Source organism: Cyprinodon variegatus, unplaced genomic scaffold (genome assembly GCF_000732505.1).
Source record: "Cyprinodon variegatus isolate N-32 unplaced genomic scaffold, C_variegatus-1.0 Scaffold5, whole genome shotgun sequence".
Classification (NCBI taxonomy): domain Eukaryota; kingdom Metazoa; phylum Chordata; class Actinopteri; order Cyprinodontiformes; family Cyprinodontidae; genus Cyprinodon; species Cyprinodon variegatus.
The window spans coordinates 1,729,141-1,749,235 of NW_015150458.1; the positions used below are offsets into that span (position 1 = coordinate 1,729,141).

A 20,095-nucleotide genomic window follows, 5' to 3' on the forward strand; every position below is an offset into this window, starting at 1 on the left:
CTAGATGCTTTTAGATACCATATTGTGTTGAATGGTACTGTTCTATATTATGTTTCAGAGAATGATAGAGGTCTTTAACAGAGGAGGTCTTCAACAGGGGGTCTGCGACCCCTAGGGGGTCTGCAGAGGTACTGCATGGGGGTCGCGAAAGTTTTGGTTGATTAGGGTTTTTGTTTATATTCCCCGCTGCAATTTTTCACTTCACGGATTCAACAGACTGTAGTAAACAGATAAATGGAGGCAGAAGATGTCTTTCAGTCATCAATGCACACATTCAGCGACACACAGGAGCTCATTCAAGCTGGGCACCGTTTCGTTTCACTCACAACACCTGTCCCATCAACGAGGAATCAGAATCAGAAATATTTTTATAATCCCAGGGTGAAATAACTTTTTTTGCATAACTCCATATGTAGTAGAGTGACTATAGTAGCAGTTTGATATAACACTATTTCATACAATATATATAAAATTAGGGGGTCCCCGCTCCATCTCGCAATCAGTTTGGGGGTCCTTGGACTGGAGACGTTAAAGACCCCTTGTCTAGACTGTTCAGATAACAAAATAAAGGATGTAAAACCCCAACAGCTTCTGAGGAGCCTCTGTAATCAGTTCCTGTATTTTCCTTTCATACATACAACGACCCCCATTCCAAATGGGTGGAACCTTTCGTCTGTTCCAATTTCCATGTTTTCAAGACAAAAACAAGGCTTTCTTGGGCTACTGTATAAAACCCCAAACTCAACGCTTTTCCTGACATTTTAAATTGAAAAAGCTTCCTGGATGGGAAGCAAAACGTCTTCAAACTCGAAAACAAAGTCCAGTGGATTGTTTTTAATTTTCTTTTTTTGGAATGACTATGACCTGGATGACTGAGAACCTTCACACGCAGTTGGGGATTATAATTTTTTTCCTGACTGATGCCATTTTTAAATGTATTCATTTTTATTCCTTTGAAACCATATTTCTGCTTGAACTGATTTTCTATAACTGATGACAGATGCCAACTCAAGAAAACTCAATGTTTGAAATTAGCCCAGAAAAGTACTAGTTAAAGGGTATGCACACATGAGATTTTTTTTGATGTCCACATAAAGTGAACACACTAAACGCCATGTGAAAAGGGTTTATTTTTCCATTTTGTTGTATCAACATAACATAAAACTGGCATCTAAACAGGGTTGCATAGCAGTGTTTGTTTTCTTAACCAATTTAGTGTATATCTGGTCATACTTTTTGTCATACTGGGTCCATCTATAGTATACCAATACAGTGAGAAATTTTATAGAATTTGAGGCTGTCCTACTTCCTGTGCAAAAAAAGAGAGCAGCCACAGTAGAGCCAGCCCAGAGCACCGAATAAATCAGACCTCCTGGAGAAGCAGAAAAAAAGAGCCTTGAATCTGCAGCCAGAGCAGTCCCTGTGTATTCACAAAGGCCAGGATTTAGAAAAACTCATTGCAAACCAACACATGATAATGAAAGGGTATGAAATATATTATTTTCTAAAGGATGAGTCAAAATTCCTCTATAATTTAATCCTTTTGACTGTGAGTTATTTTGTTGATGCTCAGACCGTAATAGACATTAAATGCCGTTCATGTCTAAAACTAAAAATGGCAACAGCAGTTTTCATATATGCTCCATTCAATTTAGACAGTTTAGAATGTAGAGGCCAAGGGTCAACTCTACCTATATTCAGGGAAATATTTCCAACTCTCCATTTGAGCCTAAACATATTCAGATTCAAAAACCACAAAAGCTGTACACAGAACCATGATGGAAAAATATCAGAATAGAGAGAGAAGCCGTTCAGCTGCAGATGCATTGTATATCAAACAGCAGAGCTTTTTAAATCTTTACTTTTTATCATACATAAGTAATTTCTCTCAGGTGATGTATAGTTCAGCTTGTATACTGAGTCTCACAGGATTTCATAGTGTTCATACTTTCAATATCTGGTTTTCTACTAGACTATTCATTGTATAACTATGGAACGTATTTTTCAGTGTTGCTTGATTAATTGATTGGGACATTTTGATCACAATACTTAGGAAAAAACATTAAGCCCATCTTAAAAAAAACATATTGGTATATTTCCAGGTCAATATTTAATCAATCCAAATTCCCCATGTCAGCTATATGTGTGCAACATCACCATTACATTTTTCTGTGTGTACATTTACTGGATGTGACAAAATGCAAATGTAAAAGCACACCTTTTTAATTTAAAAATCAGAGTATTATTTTGTAGCTGGTTTTGAGGAGTTTGAGGCATCTCACAATGCCTGCAGTGCTCCCACAGTGCTAACTTAATAATGGCTCTTAAAAACAGAGATGTCTTTCAGCTACTAACTAGCTTTTTTTCTTGGGCTCAAACAGCTGGTACGTGCTGACATGTGCCTTACATCATAGCCACTGTTGCGGATGCCTCTTCTGGGTCTCTCTCTCATTACAAGGAGGTCCATCTCTGTTCCTCCAGGACTTGGGCTGCTTAGACTTTGTCTGCTGCGATAGGCCATCTGTCCGACCTGAGAATGCCTGCCAATTAGAGTAAATGCAGTGAATGCAACACAATTCAAGCCTAAAGCAAAAACAATTCTTTATTTAAAGCATTCTGGTTGCCAGGTCAATTAGCCTGTGGCTAAATAGGTAAAAAGAGAACCATGTAAAGTACATTACTTTTTTTTTCTGCTTCAGGCATAATGTACAAGGTAAGGAAAGTAATTGGAAAGTAATTGGAATCGATTTGAAAAGGCCACTAGAAGTGGTTCAGACAAAAAAGGATAATATTTCAAGTGAAACAATATGTTTCTAGTTGCATTATTCTTTTAGTTTACATGTTAGCTATTATATTAACTGAAAAAAATAATACCAGTATACTGATTCAGTCACTGTAGCTAGAATATGTCTATTGTACTTATTCTCTGTGAGGAAAATGCTTCCTTTATTTGTTAGGGTGGAGTGTTGTTAAAATGCAAATCCAATCTTCTCTGGGTCATCAAACAGATTCAGCTTTTTCCACTCGCATCTAACAACCCAGCTTAACTTCTTTTTTTACCTGATCCTAATCAGGGTTCAGCTTTTAAATATTTTTATCATATAAGTTATTTTTGTCTAGACATACAAATGGCTTAGTGCATGCTGAAGGTTTCAGTTTTTGCTTAGCAATCATCATCAAAAAAACAGGCATCAATCCAATGAAGCTGAACTACAGTGTCATGGAAAATATTCACTCTGAGTGTATTTTGTTGAGATTTTCTGTTAAAGACCAACACAAAGGAGTGCACAGTTGGAAAGCGGTAGTAATATGCACATGGTTTTCAATATTTACAAATAGAGATCTAAAATGTTTGGTGTACATCTGCTTTCATCCCTCTAAGTCAATAGTGTTGATACTTCAATAACCTTGACTGAATGAACCAAAGGATGGCCCCAGTATGTCATAGTTCCATTTCGGAAACCTATTGGAGATCTGGCAAGGGTGGTAATCCCCTTATGCAGATGAAAAAAAGAACAATCCACACAAATAAAAGCTTGTTTGGCAGATTCTAATACAGTCATCTTTAGTATAAGAAGTTTAATAAACTTAGACGAATTTGTATTTAAAACTACTATTTTTTCTTAAAATGATTGCATTGTTTCTTGAATTGAGGAAGTAAGTGAGGCTTTGCCAATGGAACAAGACAATTTACATTTAAAATGTGAAAAAAATAATTGCTTTGTCTTATTTTAAGTGCATATCATCTAATTATCTTATTTTAAAAGTAAAAAAATCCTCACTCCATTGCCAAATCATCTTATACACCTACTCAAATCAATAATTAATACACTTAATTTAAGACATTTTTACCTATTTCTATATCATTTTTGCAGTGATCCCTGACATCTATACAAAAGGAATTCTCTCGATATTTGTTTATTTCTAGAGTGAATGGATTCTAGTGTTCACAAGCACACTAGAATCCAAAATGAACTGTTTCTGCTTGAACTGACTGACCTTAAATGGATTGGGTAATCATATTGCAGTAAGGCAATACATGGATTGTAAGCGTGATGAAAGTAAGAGCTGCCCAGCCCACTTCTGAAACAAAATAAACATGGCAGCGTGGGAGGGTGTAGTCGTAACTGCTACTATCAAATCTGTTGTGACAAAATCATCTTTGAGAGAGGAACAGCAAAAACTTTACAAGCGTAAGTTGTTCTGGTTTCTTATGGCGTATAATTAAATGTTCATTTGTACAGGGTTACAATACAACACTCATGTATTCCAGACAGCTGTTTACATTTGTTAAGAACTTTTTGTAGATTATTAAACTTAAAGTCTTTCTTAAACTTTCTTGAGCCTTAATATCTGTTAACACAATTAAAAACTCAGCCCTTACCTTCCATGAGCCTTAACAAATGTGGACCCTCGCTCATCGTCTGGCTCCAGGGGTCTGCCATCTTCACCAGATTCTCTTTCATAGTCGTACCATTTTTTCTGCACCAAGGCTCGACCTCCGCTACTGCTACCATTAGTAGATGGGAAATCATAATAACCTTTCTTCTTAGCTTTTAGCCTCAGCTTGTTTCTGTAGTGCTCGATGTCCGATTTCTGCTTCAGTGCCAAGTTAACCTAAAGAGTGAAGATATCAATGAATGCAACTAAAGACAAGATGATAAAAACAGAATACTCATAATGCTCATTTTGCTTTCTCAGATTTTAGGTAAATATGATTAAACTAAATCATTAAAGTACATATTCTTTGTTTTCTTGTTAAACAAAGATTCATGGGTTAATATGTTTTCAGACAGACAATAAAGTATCTACCTTTTTTTTCTGACATGTACAATAATAACTATATAGCTATAAAAATACAAACTCAACATAAAAGGCCTGATCTTCAGAAGGTTTGAGTATCCAAAAGCATGTGTAGATGTGTTTGTAAGCGCAGAGTGGATCTTTAAAGAAGGCGCAAAATGATTTGCAACTGCAATCCGGCTGACAGTGTGTGCAAAGTGTTTTTTCCTCCCGTGTACCTTCATCCATATGCCAAACATATTATAATAAACAAACTGTGCAAATTAATGGATGGAGGAACTGGAAATGTAAACATTTACCACTTAGAAAGCGGTTTTCTAAATATTTAACTCAACTGCGGCTGTATTTTTTGCATATTTTTTAAAGTGAGGTGCAAACTGACATGCAAAACCTTTTTACGGTAATTTTGGCCTTAAAGGAGGCATTGGTATAAGTCCAGAGGATGGAGATAGATTCTTTATGCATGTAAATATAGAAAAGAAATATTAATAAAGAAAAACAACCTACACGGGCCAGCACAAATGAATACAGCAGGATGTCAAATAATCTTCACACAATTAAACTAAAATGAAAAAAGTGACTGAACTAATGTACAGTAGCATGTTTATAAAAAAACAATGGAATATCAAAAGAGCTTGTAAAGATAGATGGGGGTGAAATTAGACATCTCTTATTCTCTTACTTGCCCAACAGTGACTTATTTCTCCCTCAATGATCTTTAGTGGTTTCTGCTCAAAGTTATGTTGTATTAAAATATTATGGGTCTCCCTCATTCTGCAGTAGATGGTGAAAATCCAGATCTTCATAGTCGAATCTGCAGTATATCTGACTCCTCTGTTCGAGAGGACTGGTATTTTCTATTTTTTATTTCTAACTTAAACTTTTGTTATTTTCATTGCTTTATTTTTTACGACGTATGAAAGGTGCACTGTAAATATTAGTATTATCATTATTTGGTATGTTTTGAATAATTATTATTATCAACGCCATTATTAAACCTTATCTTTTCTTTTGCAGCCATTTTCAAACTGCCTGTGGAACATGCAAACCCCTCATTATGATGAACCTAACAGGTCTCCATGCCTTACCATTGGAGCAGTAGTCTTTGTACCCACAACACCCCTACTTATTGCATACAAAAAAAAATTAACGCACAATTTAGTGCCGCTGTCTGGAAATTTTAAACATAAGGCCCAAAGTATTCCACTGAAAGAAAATCACAAAGTCCTTCTTCCAGAATCGCAAAAAACAAGCAAACAAACCAACAAAAAAATCTAAGTGATAGTAATGAAATATCAAAGGCTCTGACAATTCTGTCCTTTACTTTGGGTTCAAAATGCATGCATGGGTGTCAGCATAAACGGACGTGTACATCTCTGCAGATAACGGTGGTGAATTGTCACTAAAATATTTTTAGTGTTAAAGAACATTTTAATCATATTTAAATGTGTGTAGGAAGATAAATTATCATCTACAAGTAGTAGTTAAATAAAGAAAAAAGCTAACCATTGGCATTGTAAACCTACCCAGATTGAAAAACTCATTATTTACCTTCTCATCTGTTTCAATCATTTTAGATGGAGGCATTAAGTGTTGCTGTGTGCGATGTTTTAGCCTACTTGATGCTGGCTTAGTGGTTTCTTGCCTCTATAAGTGTGACAGTAATCAGACCTGGTTGAGACTGTTTATGTTGAAATACAGACTTTGGAAATAACATTCAATTTAAGCAATTAGTTTTCACAAAGGGCCATATAAGTGATTAATTATGATTAATTATCTTTGCTATTGATAAATGAAATAAAAATGAACTGAAAAGCCTTTTTGTTTTGAATTTAGTTATACTTTTCTCAAACCAACACTGTTTTTATTTGATGACTGAAACTTTTAAAATGTGATGTTAAAATAAATCTTTAGATTGGCTAAAAGGGTTTTAAAGCATTGTACCTGCAAATATTAATCATGCCCATTGGACATTAACTTCTGTTTAAATGCGTGAGGTTACCTCACCTCTCCATTGACAATGACCGAGTCCTGGCTGCGATCGGATGATGCAGGGTGGGAGCAGTTTGTCTGTGCTGTAAGTGGCTTTATGGAAATGAGCTGCAGGGAACCAGAAGATGTGTCGTATTGGTCTGAAGAACAGAGAAGAAGTTCACGATCAAAGAGACAAAAAAAATACCAATAATCATTAGAGTATCAATCAAAGCAGGATTCCTACAGAAACCCTGTCAGCCACTGGTTTCTGGATTGTGTTACATAAAAGTATTCTGTCTCAGTAAATGAAGCTGTTGACAGAGACAATAGATCACAAGGACAGCCTTGGCTTCCAGTGTTGTGGCAATGCATCTGTTTGATAAATGAAAGAAACTGACACAGCACTTTTATTCTTTATCCAACATCAGACGAAATAAGATTCAGTTCCAGTTTTACTTAACTCAGCTGATAAATTATTCAGATCTAGCCATAAGAAAGACAGAATCTAACAGTTTGGATCAAATCTACAAGTAGAATAAAGGGAACAGGATATGACTTGCTCCCAACACATTAACAGCATTTAGCCTCAGAAGAGGGGACATAAAATGCCATTATTAAAAATACCACTGAATTTAGTGGAACACATGTTGTGAGGCTTAACGAGGTCTTTCTGAACTTTTGATGTTGAGTCTAAGAACATGTGTACAGTATGTGTGTGTGTATATGCTGACGGTGGTTTGTCAAAGTACCCAGCAGCTTAATACACTGTATCGTCTCAGCAAAGTGTCTGTCTTATGCATATTCATGTACCACCTGGGAGGCTACCTTTATGACTACGGAAAAACTGCAGTGAAGGAACGTTCTTTTTAAATGACCCATTGTGTGGTGGAAAACCTTAAACAATGCAAATCCCTTTGTACAAAAAGGGATATATATGTATGAGTGTGTATATGTGTGCGTTTAATGGTAGAAAGAACCATTTGTATTTTCATCTATCTGTGACTCTCACCGTCCCTCCTGTGGGTCTCCTCCTTTGTCAGTTTTTGCTGCGCTTTGACTTTGGGCACCGTCAGGCCCCTCTTAGAATTCAGCCTCTCTGATTCGTCGCTGATGACGGAACCATCTTCACTTGGCAACTTACTGCAAGTAACCATAGCAACAGGAAAGGCGGTGAGCTCTCAGGAAGCTGGGCTGGTAGCCAGGTTATGTCATCCCTTCCCTTTTATAACCTCACCTTTTCCCTCTACTCCACAAAAGCTTGTATCCATAAATTAATTTTTGTTGAAACAAACAAAATTGATGACAAAATCATTTTACTTACCGCTAATGATATCACTTAGACAGTGAAGTTGTGTAACTGTGTTATACAACTTGCATGTTGTTTTTGATATCGCATTGTTGAAATGATATGTAATGTTACAAATTTCAAAATGCTTTGTCATATTTCTTTTATAAATGAAAAATATAACAGCTGTGGAGCGCTATTAAGAAATACAAAAACAGAGCATGTGTAAGCAGCATTGTTTTATTTTTTAGCCTAAGGAAATTAAAACAAATTGTGAATCTTTTGATGCAAAATGATGCAAAATTGCACAAGTTCTACATTTTTTCAAACTACAGGTATCCACATGTCGTAAAGTTAAACATGCTTTAATTGTTTTTTCAACAACATGCATTCGTGTCCTAAGTAAGCCATAAGTCTTCACAAATTCTCAATTGGAATAAGCTTTATTGGCAAAGTTTGTTTAGAAAAGCAAGGAGGCTCACTACTGTTTCCAGCGCACACATCATATCAATATTAGTTGAATATTTTAACTTTATTGGAAATATAAAAAAAAAAAAAAAAGAAGGAAATATGAAAAAAAGGAAACAGTTGTGGTATGCATGTGTGTGTGCATAAACCACACGTTTCATCATATAAGAAACAGACAGTTTTAAATATTGGTGAGGGGTGTCATTTTATATATATATATATATATATATATATATATATATATATATATAATATCTCAGAAGATGAGTACAAGGAAATTTTAAATACATATCATTTTAGCAGCTGGAATTTAGTAAATAATGAAACAGTTAAAGAAAGGAATGAATAATAAACAGTATAATCCCAGCTGTTGCTGCATTACAGCAAGGATCCTTGCGATGTCGCCAACTGATAAACAAAACTTTCCACTTAACAAATCAATTTAAGTTAATGACCAAGTTGCTGGCTGGATTTCATTCTTCAAACTTGGATCTGTTTTCTGTGCAATCATTGAACACAGCAGGCAGCGACAAATACAATCTGTGTTTGATCTTTCTTTCAATGCATCTGCAGGAGTGCACTGGACCAAAGACCAAACAGAGCCAGGATTTCAAATCAAGCTAAAAGCTCAGCTGAACCGAAGCTCTGTGCTTGTTTTGTTGGTTGTTTTTCATTAGATAATACCTTACTAGAATTTGTTGTTAATAGTAAAAATTTAAGTTACTAACTGGGTTTTGGGAAACTTAAAATAGAGTTAACCAGCTATAAACGTTATCGTTAGCCAGCAGTGACCCAGATGTGCTCCCTCACATCCCTCTGACTATCTATCAGCAGTGCACCACTGAAGTATCTTTTTAAGTTTCCCTCCATCAATTAAATAGTTCTTGACTAATTTTTGACCATTCACAAGACTGATCAAAACAGAATTATAAAGTAATTGCTTGAAAGGTTGTTGATTTAGCAAATCCTTTTTTAAATGCTTCATCAACCTCTTTTTTTTGTCTATATCTGTTTTGTTGTTGGAGATTTTCTGCATGATGGTATTCTTACTAAGTTGAAGAATGAGTATGTTTCACTTTGTGACGTTGCATTTTTGTGTGAGGGAGTCTAAGTCTTCAAGGGTCCTGCAACCCTTATCTCATTTCATTGGAGATCTATGGTATTGGTATTATTTTCTCATTACTGATCAAAGAGGTCTCTGTCATTAATTGTTCCTTAAATCTGTTGCTTATCGATGTTCTGATCTGTGCTTGCCTTCAAATAAACTTATAAAGACAAGATTGATCTCTTATTTTATTTAAACAATGTCTTACTCCTATATGATTAAAAATTGCATAACATTTAACATTTAAAGTGGAATTGGGGGAGACAGAAGATAGGTTCCTGACCATCCTGAAGACAAACCAAGCTTAAGTCTTCATTTAGAAAATAGGAGAACCTGAATTTTATCTTTTGCATCTGCCACCACCTGGATTTGCAAGGACACTTCTTCCGAGGCTCGGGTGAGATCCCGGTTCATTTACATTTTTCTTATTTAAAAAACAAAAACTGAAAACATTCTATTAAAAAATTGCTATATAAGTGTGGTTGCTGTCAAAAGAAGGACACTGAGATGGGTTAAATAAGTTGAATGGTCGACTTAAGGTTAAAGTGAAGAGGGGGATTATTCATTTTAGGTAATAAAATTTTTTAAATTCCAGGACGCTCTTAGTACTTCTACAACCACAAGGAAAGATGGCACAACTAGGAAACATCCAAGCTGTAATAATGGGATCTGGATCCAATAAATGCTCTATTCATCCTCCTGACACCTGCATATACAGAGATATGTCAAAGAATTATGGTACAGATTGTCTGGAGGTTTTTAACAATAGGATGAAGGATTATAAGTTTCCATAGGGAAGCCTTCATGGTTTTAACTCTAAAAACCCTGGAGGAATACGAAAAAAAAAATAATTGGAGAAATGTAACCCTGAGATGGACTGGCGACCTGTCCAGGGTGCACCCTGCCTCTCGCCTGTAGACAGCTGGAGATAGGCACCAGCACCCCTCGTGACCCAGCTTAGGATAAAGAGTGTCAGAAAATGGATGGATGGACTAAGAAATGTAAAAAGAAGGTTACTCTTCTTGTTATAGAAGAGTATGAAAAACACACAAACTGTTTGAAGATTTGGAAAACCGAAGCAGGGGGAGATAAGCTGCAGAAGCAGAAGTACAGACTTAGCAATGTCCAAAGACAGTGCTGCTGAGGCAGCTGAGTACAGGATGACTAACTATGTATGGAGCTTGTGTCTGAGTGAGTTGTATATTTATTGAATACTGGTCTATGAAGATGAAAGCCTGTACCAGCATCTACTGGTGCAAAAACTCAACTGAGCTGTTTTACCACTTAGGGAATCACTAAGATTCAATGTGAAAAAAAAGAAAAAACACAAATACACATTAAAGTAGCACCACTATGCCCAGTTCTTACTGTTCATAGTTACACTTAAACTGTGATATCAAACAATCTTACTGTTAAAGTTTTTCAGACTTTTTTTTTGTTTTCCCTTTCTACTTCTAACGTAAATATTTCATTAGTATTTTGTCACTCTTTTCGTCACATTTTAAATAGCAGTTAAAGTTGAATTGTACTAGCCTAGGTAAAGAGTTGCTGAAAAAAAAACTGATTAACTCGCTTCTGTGGAAAAAGTTGTATATTTTTATTTTAAATATTTGCATATTTATATCGTTGTGATATAATGTTTTAAGATTTTGCTGTTTGAGATCACTTGTGCTTGAATCACTCCATCTATTTTGCTAATACTATGAACAGGGTAATACTTGACAAACCAAAGGTTATTTGCTTAAATATTAAGTTATTAAGTAGCATAAATGCTTTTGATTGCCCAACATTTTTTATGTTTTATGAATATTAAAGCAGCTGCTGATCAAGTAGCAGCTGGTCATCCCCTTGGCAAGCTGCAGAGTATATTGATTGTTTGAATCATTAACAGGATTGATTATTATATATCTGACACTAAATTCTGGCCTCTACATCCAATGATATAAGGTTTAGAAGGGTAAACTATTTTAAAGCAATGTGCATTATAATTGGATCATATTACATTAAATACATGTTTGTTTTCAAAGGATTCTTTTCTATGGTAAATGAGACAAAACTTTAAAGGTAAAAAACTTTACCATACTGTAGCAAAACCTTGAGCTCTAACAATGACTGCTTCGGCAATACTTTCAATATAATAACTACTCGGAAATAATCCAAAAACAAAAAGCTAAATTGCTTTTTTTCTACCATATTGGTAATTTCTTCACCTTTTCTTGTATGTTCATAAAAAAACAAATTTGTAGATACAATATTCAACATTACAGCTTGGGCACAGTTTTGAAAAAACAAAGAAACAGAAAAAAATAACACCTAATAAGGTTACCAACATAAAAAAAAATTTTAATCGGGAGTATCTTACCTTTTGTGTTTGTCAGCGGTGAGGTTTTTCTTGTTGGCCGTCCCGTCTTGTTGCAGCGCCTTTTCTAGTGACAGTGATGTGTCCCGAATTTGAAGGGACATCACTAAAGTATCCTGACTGACAGGCAGCGTCTCCTCATCTCCTCCCTGCTGGCCCAGGTGCTGCTTGGCATAGTCGAATCCCTGGACTGGCTGATGTAAAGAAAGAATGGAGAATGAAAGATGAGTGTTCATGAGTTTTCCTGTTACTCTAAAAATGTATTTGACTACAAAAGATTAAAAGACAAATTAGTCCAGCTTCTCCGGCAGTACATGCATAGATAAGCATCTAAGCATAGCTGCAAACAGCACTTTTAAAAGTTTTAAAAAAGGAAAACTCTGATGCATTTAAGTTAATACAGAGCAATTGTTCTGTGGCTCCTCATTTTCTTTCTGTTTCTGGTTAAACGGATAAATAGAGGTAAAACTCCAAAAAGCAGTTGTCAAGTAAAAGGCTGTTTCTGTGATTAGGTTAAGCAAGATACAAGATAAGCAACAATCAAGTGTGCCTGAATAGACAACTACTAAGACCAATTTAGACTGAAAATATCACAACTACTGGGTTTCAGATTCATAAATTATCTGACACACATTCTGGCCTGATAGCAGCTGGAGCAAACTGAAAAATCTATGTGTTCTACTACCCTGAAGGGTGATCTTTTTTAGCATCCACACACACTCACACCCACACTCAGGGTTTTATTCAAAGTGCTGCTCTAGCTAGTCTAGCAGGAAAATGCACTAACAAGTAGGATGAAAGGGTTGGAGAGGACATAGTGTGAGGTTCTTGTTTAACATTTTAGGAGTCACCATCTCTCTGCATTTAAGAGTTTTTCTTTGCTTTTTCTTTACTTATCGACAAATATTGGTAGAACATAAAGTAGCATGTGTGGTCTGTAAGGAGGTTTAATGTTTTTAATATTCAATAAAAATGATTTTAACAGCTCCCTTTTTTTTTTTGTACAAATTGAGATAGCAGGATCTTTATATGTGTGAGGTAACTGCTCTGTGGGCAGAACCTGAATGCTTCATTAGTTTCTACTTTTTTGCACTCTGTCTTATAAATTAATCTATAGCTCAAGTGATGAGGGGTGTTGGGAGTGAAGCTCTGCATTTTAATCAGTTTGGCTCTGACGTATGTGAACAAGAGAACTGTACGCTGAAAGTATTTCATGTGTGCAGACAAAAGTGTTCTTTCGCCACCACTGTTCCCAACAACCTCAATAAGTTGTTACATTCATGTGGACTTTGCACAGTTTCTACCTTAGTCACTTAAAGAACATGCTGCTGTCATTTTGCATATCTCTTATGTTACTGCTACTTTTAAATATCCATTATTGTAAAAATGTCCATAGGTGTATAATGGTTATGTATTCTCCAGGTGCAGAATTTTATATATTGTTAAAACATTTTACAGTACAGTATTCTATTGTTTATCTTTTAACTCTTCACTATTATGTTATTCTCATACATTTTTCTAAGGTCCACATTTGTGCGACAATTTTCCTATAATCTTTTTGCTGCTGTAAACACCAGAATTTCCCCATTGTGGGATAATAAAGGTATTTGTTCTATTCTATTCTATTCTATTCTATTCTATTCTATTCTATTCTATTCTATTCTATTCTATTCTAATAATGCTATATTATAACTTCTTTGTAAAAGGTATAATCTTTAAAATACTGCTATTCAGAGAGCTATAACAAGAGGAACAGACTAGTTAGTTTTGCTTCTACAAAAAATGTTTTTGAAAGTGTTGTTACTTAAAAGCTCTGTTATATCCTTAGCTCTCATCAGCATAGGTGGATTCACTGAAACATATTTGCAGTGTTCTCTGCTCAAAATCGCATTCAAATCCAATGGCTGGAAGAAGAACCTTGGAAATCAAGACAGATTACAAAAGAGAAGACACATAAAGAACTGGATACCTGGTGATAATAGCTCACATCCCTCCGATATGCCATCTGAAAACATAGAGGAATACTTTTAAAAAGTGCAAATGAGGTTAGTTTGTCCTTTAGATAATCTAAGATTCTTTCCCAAACAGCACAGAAAATAGCAGAGTTTAGATAATGTGCAACAAAAAAACTCATTCAGTGCTGTAATGAAGGATTTCTGCATTATAGACTGTCTTCTGACTCTTGCTGGATTCTGCCTCCTGACTTCGACCTGGATTTCCTTTCAGTACCTCTTTGGATCTTTGATCTTGTGGCCTGGACTCCTGTGAACCTCTTTGACACTAGCTTTGGCTCTGTCTTTCAGAAAGCCTAGCTTTTCTTTGTTTGCTTGGATCTGCTCGTCATCCAGTTCTGCAGTGTTCAAGGCTTTGGCTCCTGGATCTCTCTGGGCAGTGTTGCATGCTATTCACAGCCATTCAGCTGGATTCCACTACTTCCCTGGACACGGACCGAGCTCTAAGACCAGGTTAGCGATTCGTCCTCCTCCACATTAAGCCCTAGCTGCAGAATTGCAGATCCGACATCTCTTAATAAACACTTTTAAGAAGTATGCCTGTTTGTTTGCTTTGAATTCTGGGTCATTTGTTCTGAGCCTTCACTGACTAACCCAACAGTCTCCACTACCTACTTTCTGTGTGACCAATGAGACTCCTCTAACAACTCTACCAATAACAATAATATTTTTTTTTTCATATTAACTATTGCATTAACATGCATGCACTGTGTGATCATGGCCTCCTCTTCAGGATGCTGTTTGTGCCTTAGTCTGTGCAGAGGGGTTCTTTGTACAACCAAGACTCAAGCTCCAATAAATCTTCAGTACAGTTTGTTGTCTGCCCCATATCAAAGCTTCACTGAAACCCAACATAAAATCTTGTATTGTACTGTAACCATTCAGTTGCTGCAAACAACAGCAATTATCATTCAGCTAAAGATTCTATCAAACCAATAAAAGCTAAATTAGACCATTTAGTAAGCATTACAATTGACATCACTCATTACATCACTAAAGCTGTTATAAACTGATAAATAGAGGTAAAATTACCTTGGCTCTTGGGTTGAGATTACCAATTGCATCAGCTTTAAAGTCATTCTTGTTCCTCCTGCACAGCACAGCTGTGATGATGATAATAACGAGTGTTACCACTGAGATTGGAGCCAACACTGCAGCGATTATCCAAAGGTTATTAGGAGGGTTCTTGACCACAGCTGAAAAAACAGGAAGATGCGTTTTACCATTTCTTCATGGAAAACAATAAAAACAGTTGGTTCACAAGTGAATCAACAGCAAAGATAATACAACGGTACAAATGTGAGAAAAAATTCAATGCAGTACATTAAAACATTTAGAATGTAAGTCACCCAAGCCGAGTTACATTGTGCCAAGTCTGACATACAGAATTCAGCTACTGTAGGAAATGATCAATAAGAGAGGTGCTGGTGCTAAGCCTTTCTCCCTTCTGTTTCCCTGTTGGAAGTTTGCAGATCTGCAGCCAAAATACCTACTGTCCCAATGGGAGCATTTCAGAGAGATTAAAAAAGCTCATCACCCCTACAGTACACCAGCTCTTGTTTTTCAATTCGAATGATGTGCTTTCATTTGCCTTTCTGTGAGAGGTTGGAAGAAAAACTGTATTTCTAGGCAAACATGAGGAAAAAAATTAGGTGCTTACGCTCAGCTTGCACCTGGACAAAGTAGCCTAAGGTGAGTGCCATGGTCTGAGAGTCTACTGTGTTCAAGACTTTGGCAGATGAAGTGCCTGACAGAGGAATGCCATTGTGCTGGACGTAGTAGGTCATCTCTGCTGGATTCTTTATCCCGGACACTCTGCGGATGCTCACCATCTAGTTGAAGACATCAAGACATGTCCTGTTATTAGCCATATCACCCTCAAAAATAGTGCTGAATGCAGTGGGTTAAGTAATTAATTACATTTTTGTGTCATTCTGGTTAAAAAGCCACTCTGAACTGCTGAAAGCACTAGTTTAGTGAAACATATTTGGCTTGTTTTGATAGACAATTAGCAAATGAGCTGAGAGGCTCCCTAATTATGAGGGACTGACCACAAGCAATCATTCCAAGTGTTGCCAGAGTGTTCATCAGACTGCACTTGGAATTAAATATTTATAAAATTAGAAAGAAGCTGGCATAAACAATTTGATTTCACTGACTGATCATTAATATGCAACGGCAGTTTGATAAAACATTAAAGATATAAAATAAGCAGATGTTCTCTAATTCTGCTGTTTTTGTACCTGGACGGTGAAGCTGCCAACAGTTGTGGCCCGTTTAAATCGGGTGCCCTGCTGCCCCGCCAACACAAACAGCTCCGCCAAGCGATGCTCCATTAGACTGGCAAAGCTTTGGTACTGTCCGTCCAGGCTGACATTATCGACATCCTGGATCACTGCAAGTTCAGTCACAAGACAGAGACTTAATAGTGGCGATGGATAACAAAACTGTTCTTGAGAACAAAAATAAAGAAGGGGAAAGAAGAAGGTAATAATTCTATTCATTTGTCCTTCAGCTTTACATAAAATGTGCAGAGAAAAAAAAAAACTAGAGGGAATCTAGTAAAATTGTTGTGTTTCTATTTTTGGAAATTGAGTTGCTCCTAAAAAGATATGGCCTAAAAAATTTACAATATTCAAACTCCAATATTACTATAAAGAACTTACAAACTAGGAAATGTGGGTGCTTCATAGACTCCTTACTGTAATGGTCTGGGGTTATTTTTAGTCTTTTAATTTACTTTTGCATGTTTGCTTTCTCTTCTGTTTACTTTATGAATTTTGTTTGTGTTTTAACCTTAAGGCTGTTTTTTTTTTTTTTTTACTGGTCTTGCCATAGTCTGATATTTTGCCATAAGTAGTTTGCAACATTATTGTGGTTTGTTTACCTTTTGGTCAAATCTTTTTCAAGTATATTTCTCTTGTTTTTTTTGTTTTTCTTTCTTTAAGCTGGTTTTGATTCAAATATAGTTATCTTTATAGGTTATCTCTTGTGTGTTAAACTTTTTAGCACTGTGTAGGCCTTTCTCACTCAATCAAAAGCTTCAATAATAAGTAGATTCAGCTCACCTGCTTTCCTCATTAGCTGCACATGTGCTCTCCTCTACTTAAGTTGTCATTTGTCATTCTCTGCATTGTTTCACTCTGCGTCTGAAACTATTCTTAATTATCTGCCTACCCACTTCCATGTCATCATGTTATGTTCCTTTTTGTCAATGTTTCCTCATTATGCCACTCCGATTTAGTTTCATGCAATTTTTTCCACAAACACAACCCTGAAACTTAGCCCTCATCACAACAACAGATAACATGGAAATGAACACAAAGCCTTGATCCTCAACAAAGGACTGCTCTCTTTCAATGTGAAATATTGGCGGATTGTCACATGAACATTCCTGTCTGTGCAAGACTGATACCTGCAGCCTAATTGAACAGACAAGGTAAACAGAAGTAGTAAAGTAGCCTTGCTAGTATGATAAGGTTGGACCTAATCATGACTTATAATGTTCTTTAATTCCTTGATAATGGAAAGCTGCTTAAACTGGTTGATCTACTAAAATGTGGCAAGTTGTGAGATTCAAATGACGACATTCAGAAGCTGGAATAATTCCCCTTAAATCGATCGTGCTTAACAGACTACCTGGATGCTTTGTTTCAGAGAAGACTGGTCAGGATTTAGACCAACATTTATAAAGATTCTCACAGTCCTTTCAAAGAGTTGCTATCTTAGTCTAAAAATTCCTGCCAGGGAGTTTTTCAATTGAAGGGATAAGGTTTTTTTATCTGCTTTTACCACCAGCCTGGAAAGTGAGAAATGCTAGCTGCAGCGATCCCAAAGAAAGGCGGAGATACTATCACACATGTAAATGACCATTTAGGCTATGGATACTGACATCAATAAGTATCACAAGGCTTTCTCAGTAGTTTAACTTCTTCCTTATATGCAAAGGTCTATCATCTAGAGGTTATCTTACTTTATCTTGACTATTGTTTACATTTATTTATATTTGTCTGCAACATTTTTCAATTTTTAAAAGTTTTTTTGTAACCAAAAATACCAAAGATCTTTAAGTCATCTGGCATCATATTCTCCCAGACTCCAATGTTTGATATATGAAACTACATGTTGGTAAAGCTGTTGAAACAGTTATGGGGACATTAACAGATAATTCACTCACACGGTTTGTGTCACAGATGTGACCAACATAGAAAAGCTGTCAGTTATTTTAGGGCAGCTTATACGTGTGGACAAACCTTGGAGTCTTTGCTATTTCAGCAGAAATAAATATTCTGTCAAAACTGAAAGAATACTTTAAAATCAAAATCTACTAAAGGTATTTGTCATTTCTGGCTTAAATGTAAGGACTGACATGAAAGCAAAATATTTCAGATAAGTCGAAGCAGATATTCTACTAGTCATGTTTATATGCTTAGCAAAAGTATTTTGAAAGGCCCTTTCAGTTTAAAATGGGGATTTTATTTTCCAATCAGCGCAGTGGTATTTACCTACCTGTTACTACCCAGAAGTCTCTGGTTTCAACAGATGTGTTCAGATTGTGGTATTCAAGTGCTGCAAAAAGAGAGAAACAAAACAGTAACTAAAAGTCCCACTGATATTTTAATCTGTTATCTTGTGCCCTTGTCTTTAAAGTAATAACATTTAAAGTATTTCAAAAAAACAGATCACAGAGATTTAAATTTTAATGTTTATTCGATCTCTCATTTGAGTTCCATGTTGACACATATTTTATATCTGAGAAACAACTTTTTATCATTGTGCAAAAAACATCACAATAGCAACAGTTTAATTTTCCAATATTTTTTTCTTTTTTTAATCTTAGTTCAAAGCCTCACTATCTTTGAATATCAGACAAACAGAAAAGAAGATGTGTTAAAGCCATAGAAGGTCTGATTGTCTTTGTATTCTCTTACATCTATATTTCCTGCCTGATTATGCTCCTATGCCAGTGGTGGAGTGTGGTGGGGTGGGGGCTGGCGGAGCAGTGTTTGGATGTTGCATCAGTGGGCTGTGAAAGCTGGCTTGCAGAAGTGTACACATAGACATGACGGACGGAGATGGGTGGGTGGTGAAAGAGTGAGCGGGAGAGCAATGGTAGACGGGTCAGAAACACTGCCAGCAGATTCTGCTTAAGGCATTCCCTTATTCGAATCATGTGGAAAAGAAATCCAAAAGATGGAGCCTAGGTGAATAAACTATTAAAGGAATGTATGAGATTTAAAAGAAATATCAAATCCTCTATATTGTCTTATTCACATAATTGCCTTTTTAATTGCAGGCAATTTTTTTCCCTTCACTCATACTCCACCTGAGAGAAATTGCTGAAGCGCGTTGAGGGACTAAAAGAGCTGAACACTGCAGTCCGGTCCACACAAGAGCCACATAACACTAACCTGCAAGCAGGCACTTTAAACCTGTTTGAGACCCTGGGTCTGTTCTATAGGATCAGTGCGCAGAGTGGTAGAAAAACACCTGCTGTTAATTATTTGGAGAAAAAATTGCCTCTGAAGTGTGGAAGCAATATCCACCAGCACACGCTTAAACCACCAACGTGAAGTGTAATATTCTGAACAGAGGGAGTACAGCAAAAACAAGTGCACAGAACAGCTGCCTCTTAGATATGGGCATGGTAATTCACTCATGTTTAAACTTTGTTTCTGTGACAGTTTCTGTTTTACTTTCAGGGGAATCTCTTTTATTTATCTTCTTGGAAAACAAATGGAACATATAGTTCAACTGAGTTTTTCTTAATTAAATTTAATCTTCAAAAAAACAACAAGAAACATAATTGAAAATACCATGCTGGTTATATTCTTTTTGAAACAGCAAATAAATCAAAAGAATCAAATATTACATTTTGGATCATTAGCTAAGTCTTTTCTAGATCTTATTTCAGAGACAAATCCTAACCTGATGTTCTTCCCAGTTAAGAAAACTGAACCTCTACATTTTTTCAATGAAATATCTTTTGTTTTTACTTCTTCTGCTTCTCATAATCAAACACATTTAGAATGTATTCATCTCATCAAGTGAGGAGAAACTTATGAGACCACTTCTATTGACTTGGCAAA

General features: G+C 36.0%; 1 protein-coding gene across 2 annotated transcripts in view; it reads right to left on the reverse strand.

Moving 5' to 3' along the window:
* The window catches only part of kiaa1549l (KIAA1549-like ortholog), an 87,683-nt gene that overhangs the window by 6,303 nt on the left and 61,285 nt on the right, over positions 1-20,095 (reverse strand). For both annotated transcript variants that reach the window (XM_015373742.1, XM_015373734.1), the window contains exons 8-17: positions 18,516-18,575; positions 16,250-16,401; positions 15,667-15,838; positions 15,039-15,202; positions 13,964-13,999; positions 11,998-12,188; positions 7,787-7,917; positions 6,811-6,935; positions 4,385-4,617; positions 2,408-2,540 (exon numbers count right to left, since the gene is read on the reverse strand). In XM_015373742.1, the coding sequence (XP_015229228.1) occupies positions 2,408-2,540; positions 4,385-4,617; positions 6,811-6,935; positions 7,787-7,917; positions 11,998-12,188; positions 13,964-13,999; positions 15,039-15,202; positions 15,667-15,838; positions 16,250-16,401; positions 18,516-18,575 (1,397 nt within the window). The remainder of the gene's footprint in view (positions 1-2,407; positions 2,541-4,384; positions 4,618-6,810; positions 6,936-7,786; positions 7,918-11,997; positions 12,189-13,963; positions 14,000-15,038; positions 15,203-15,666; positions 15,839-16,249; positions 16,402-18,515; positions 18,576-20,095) is intronic.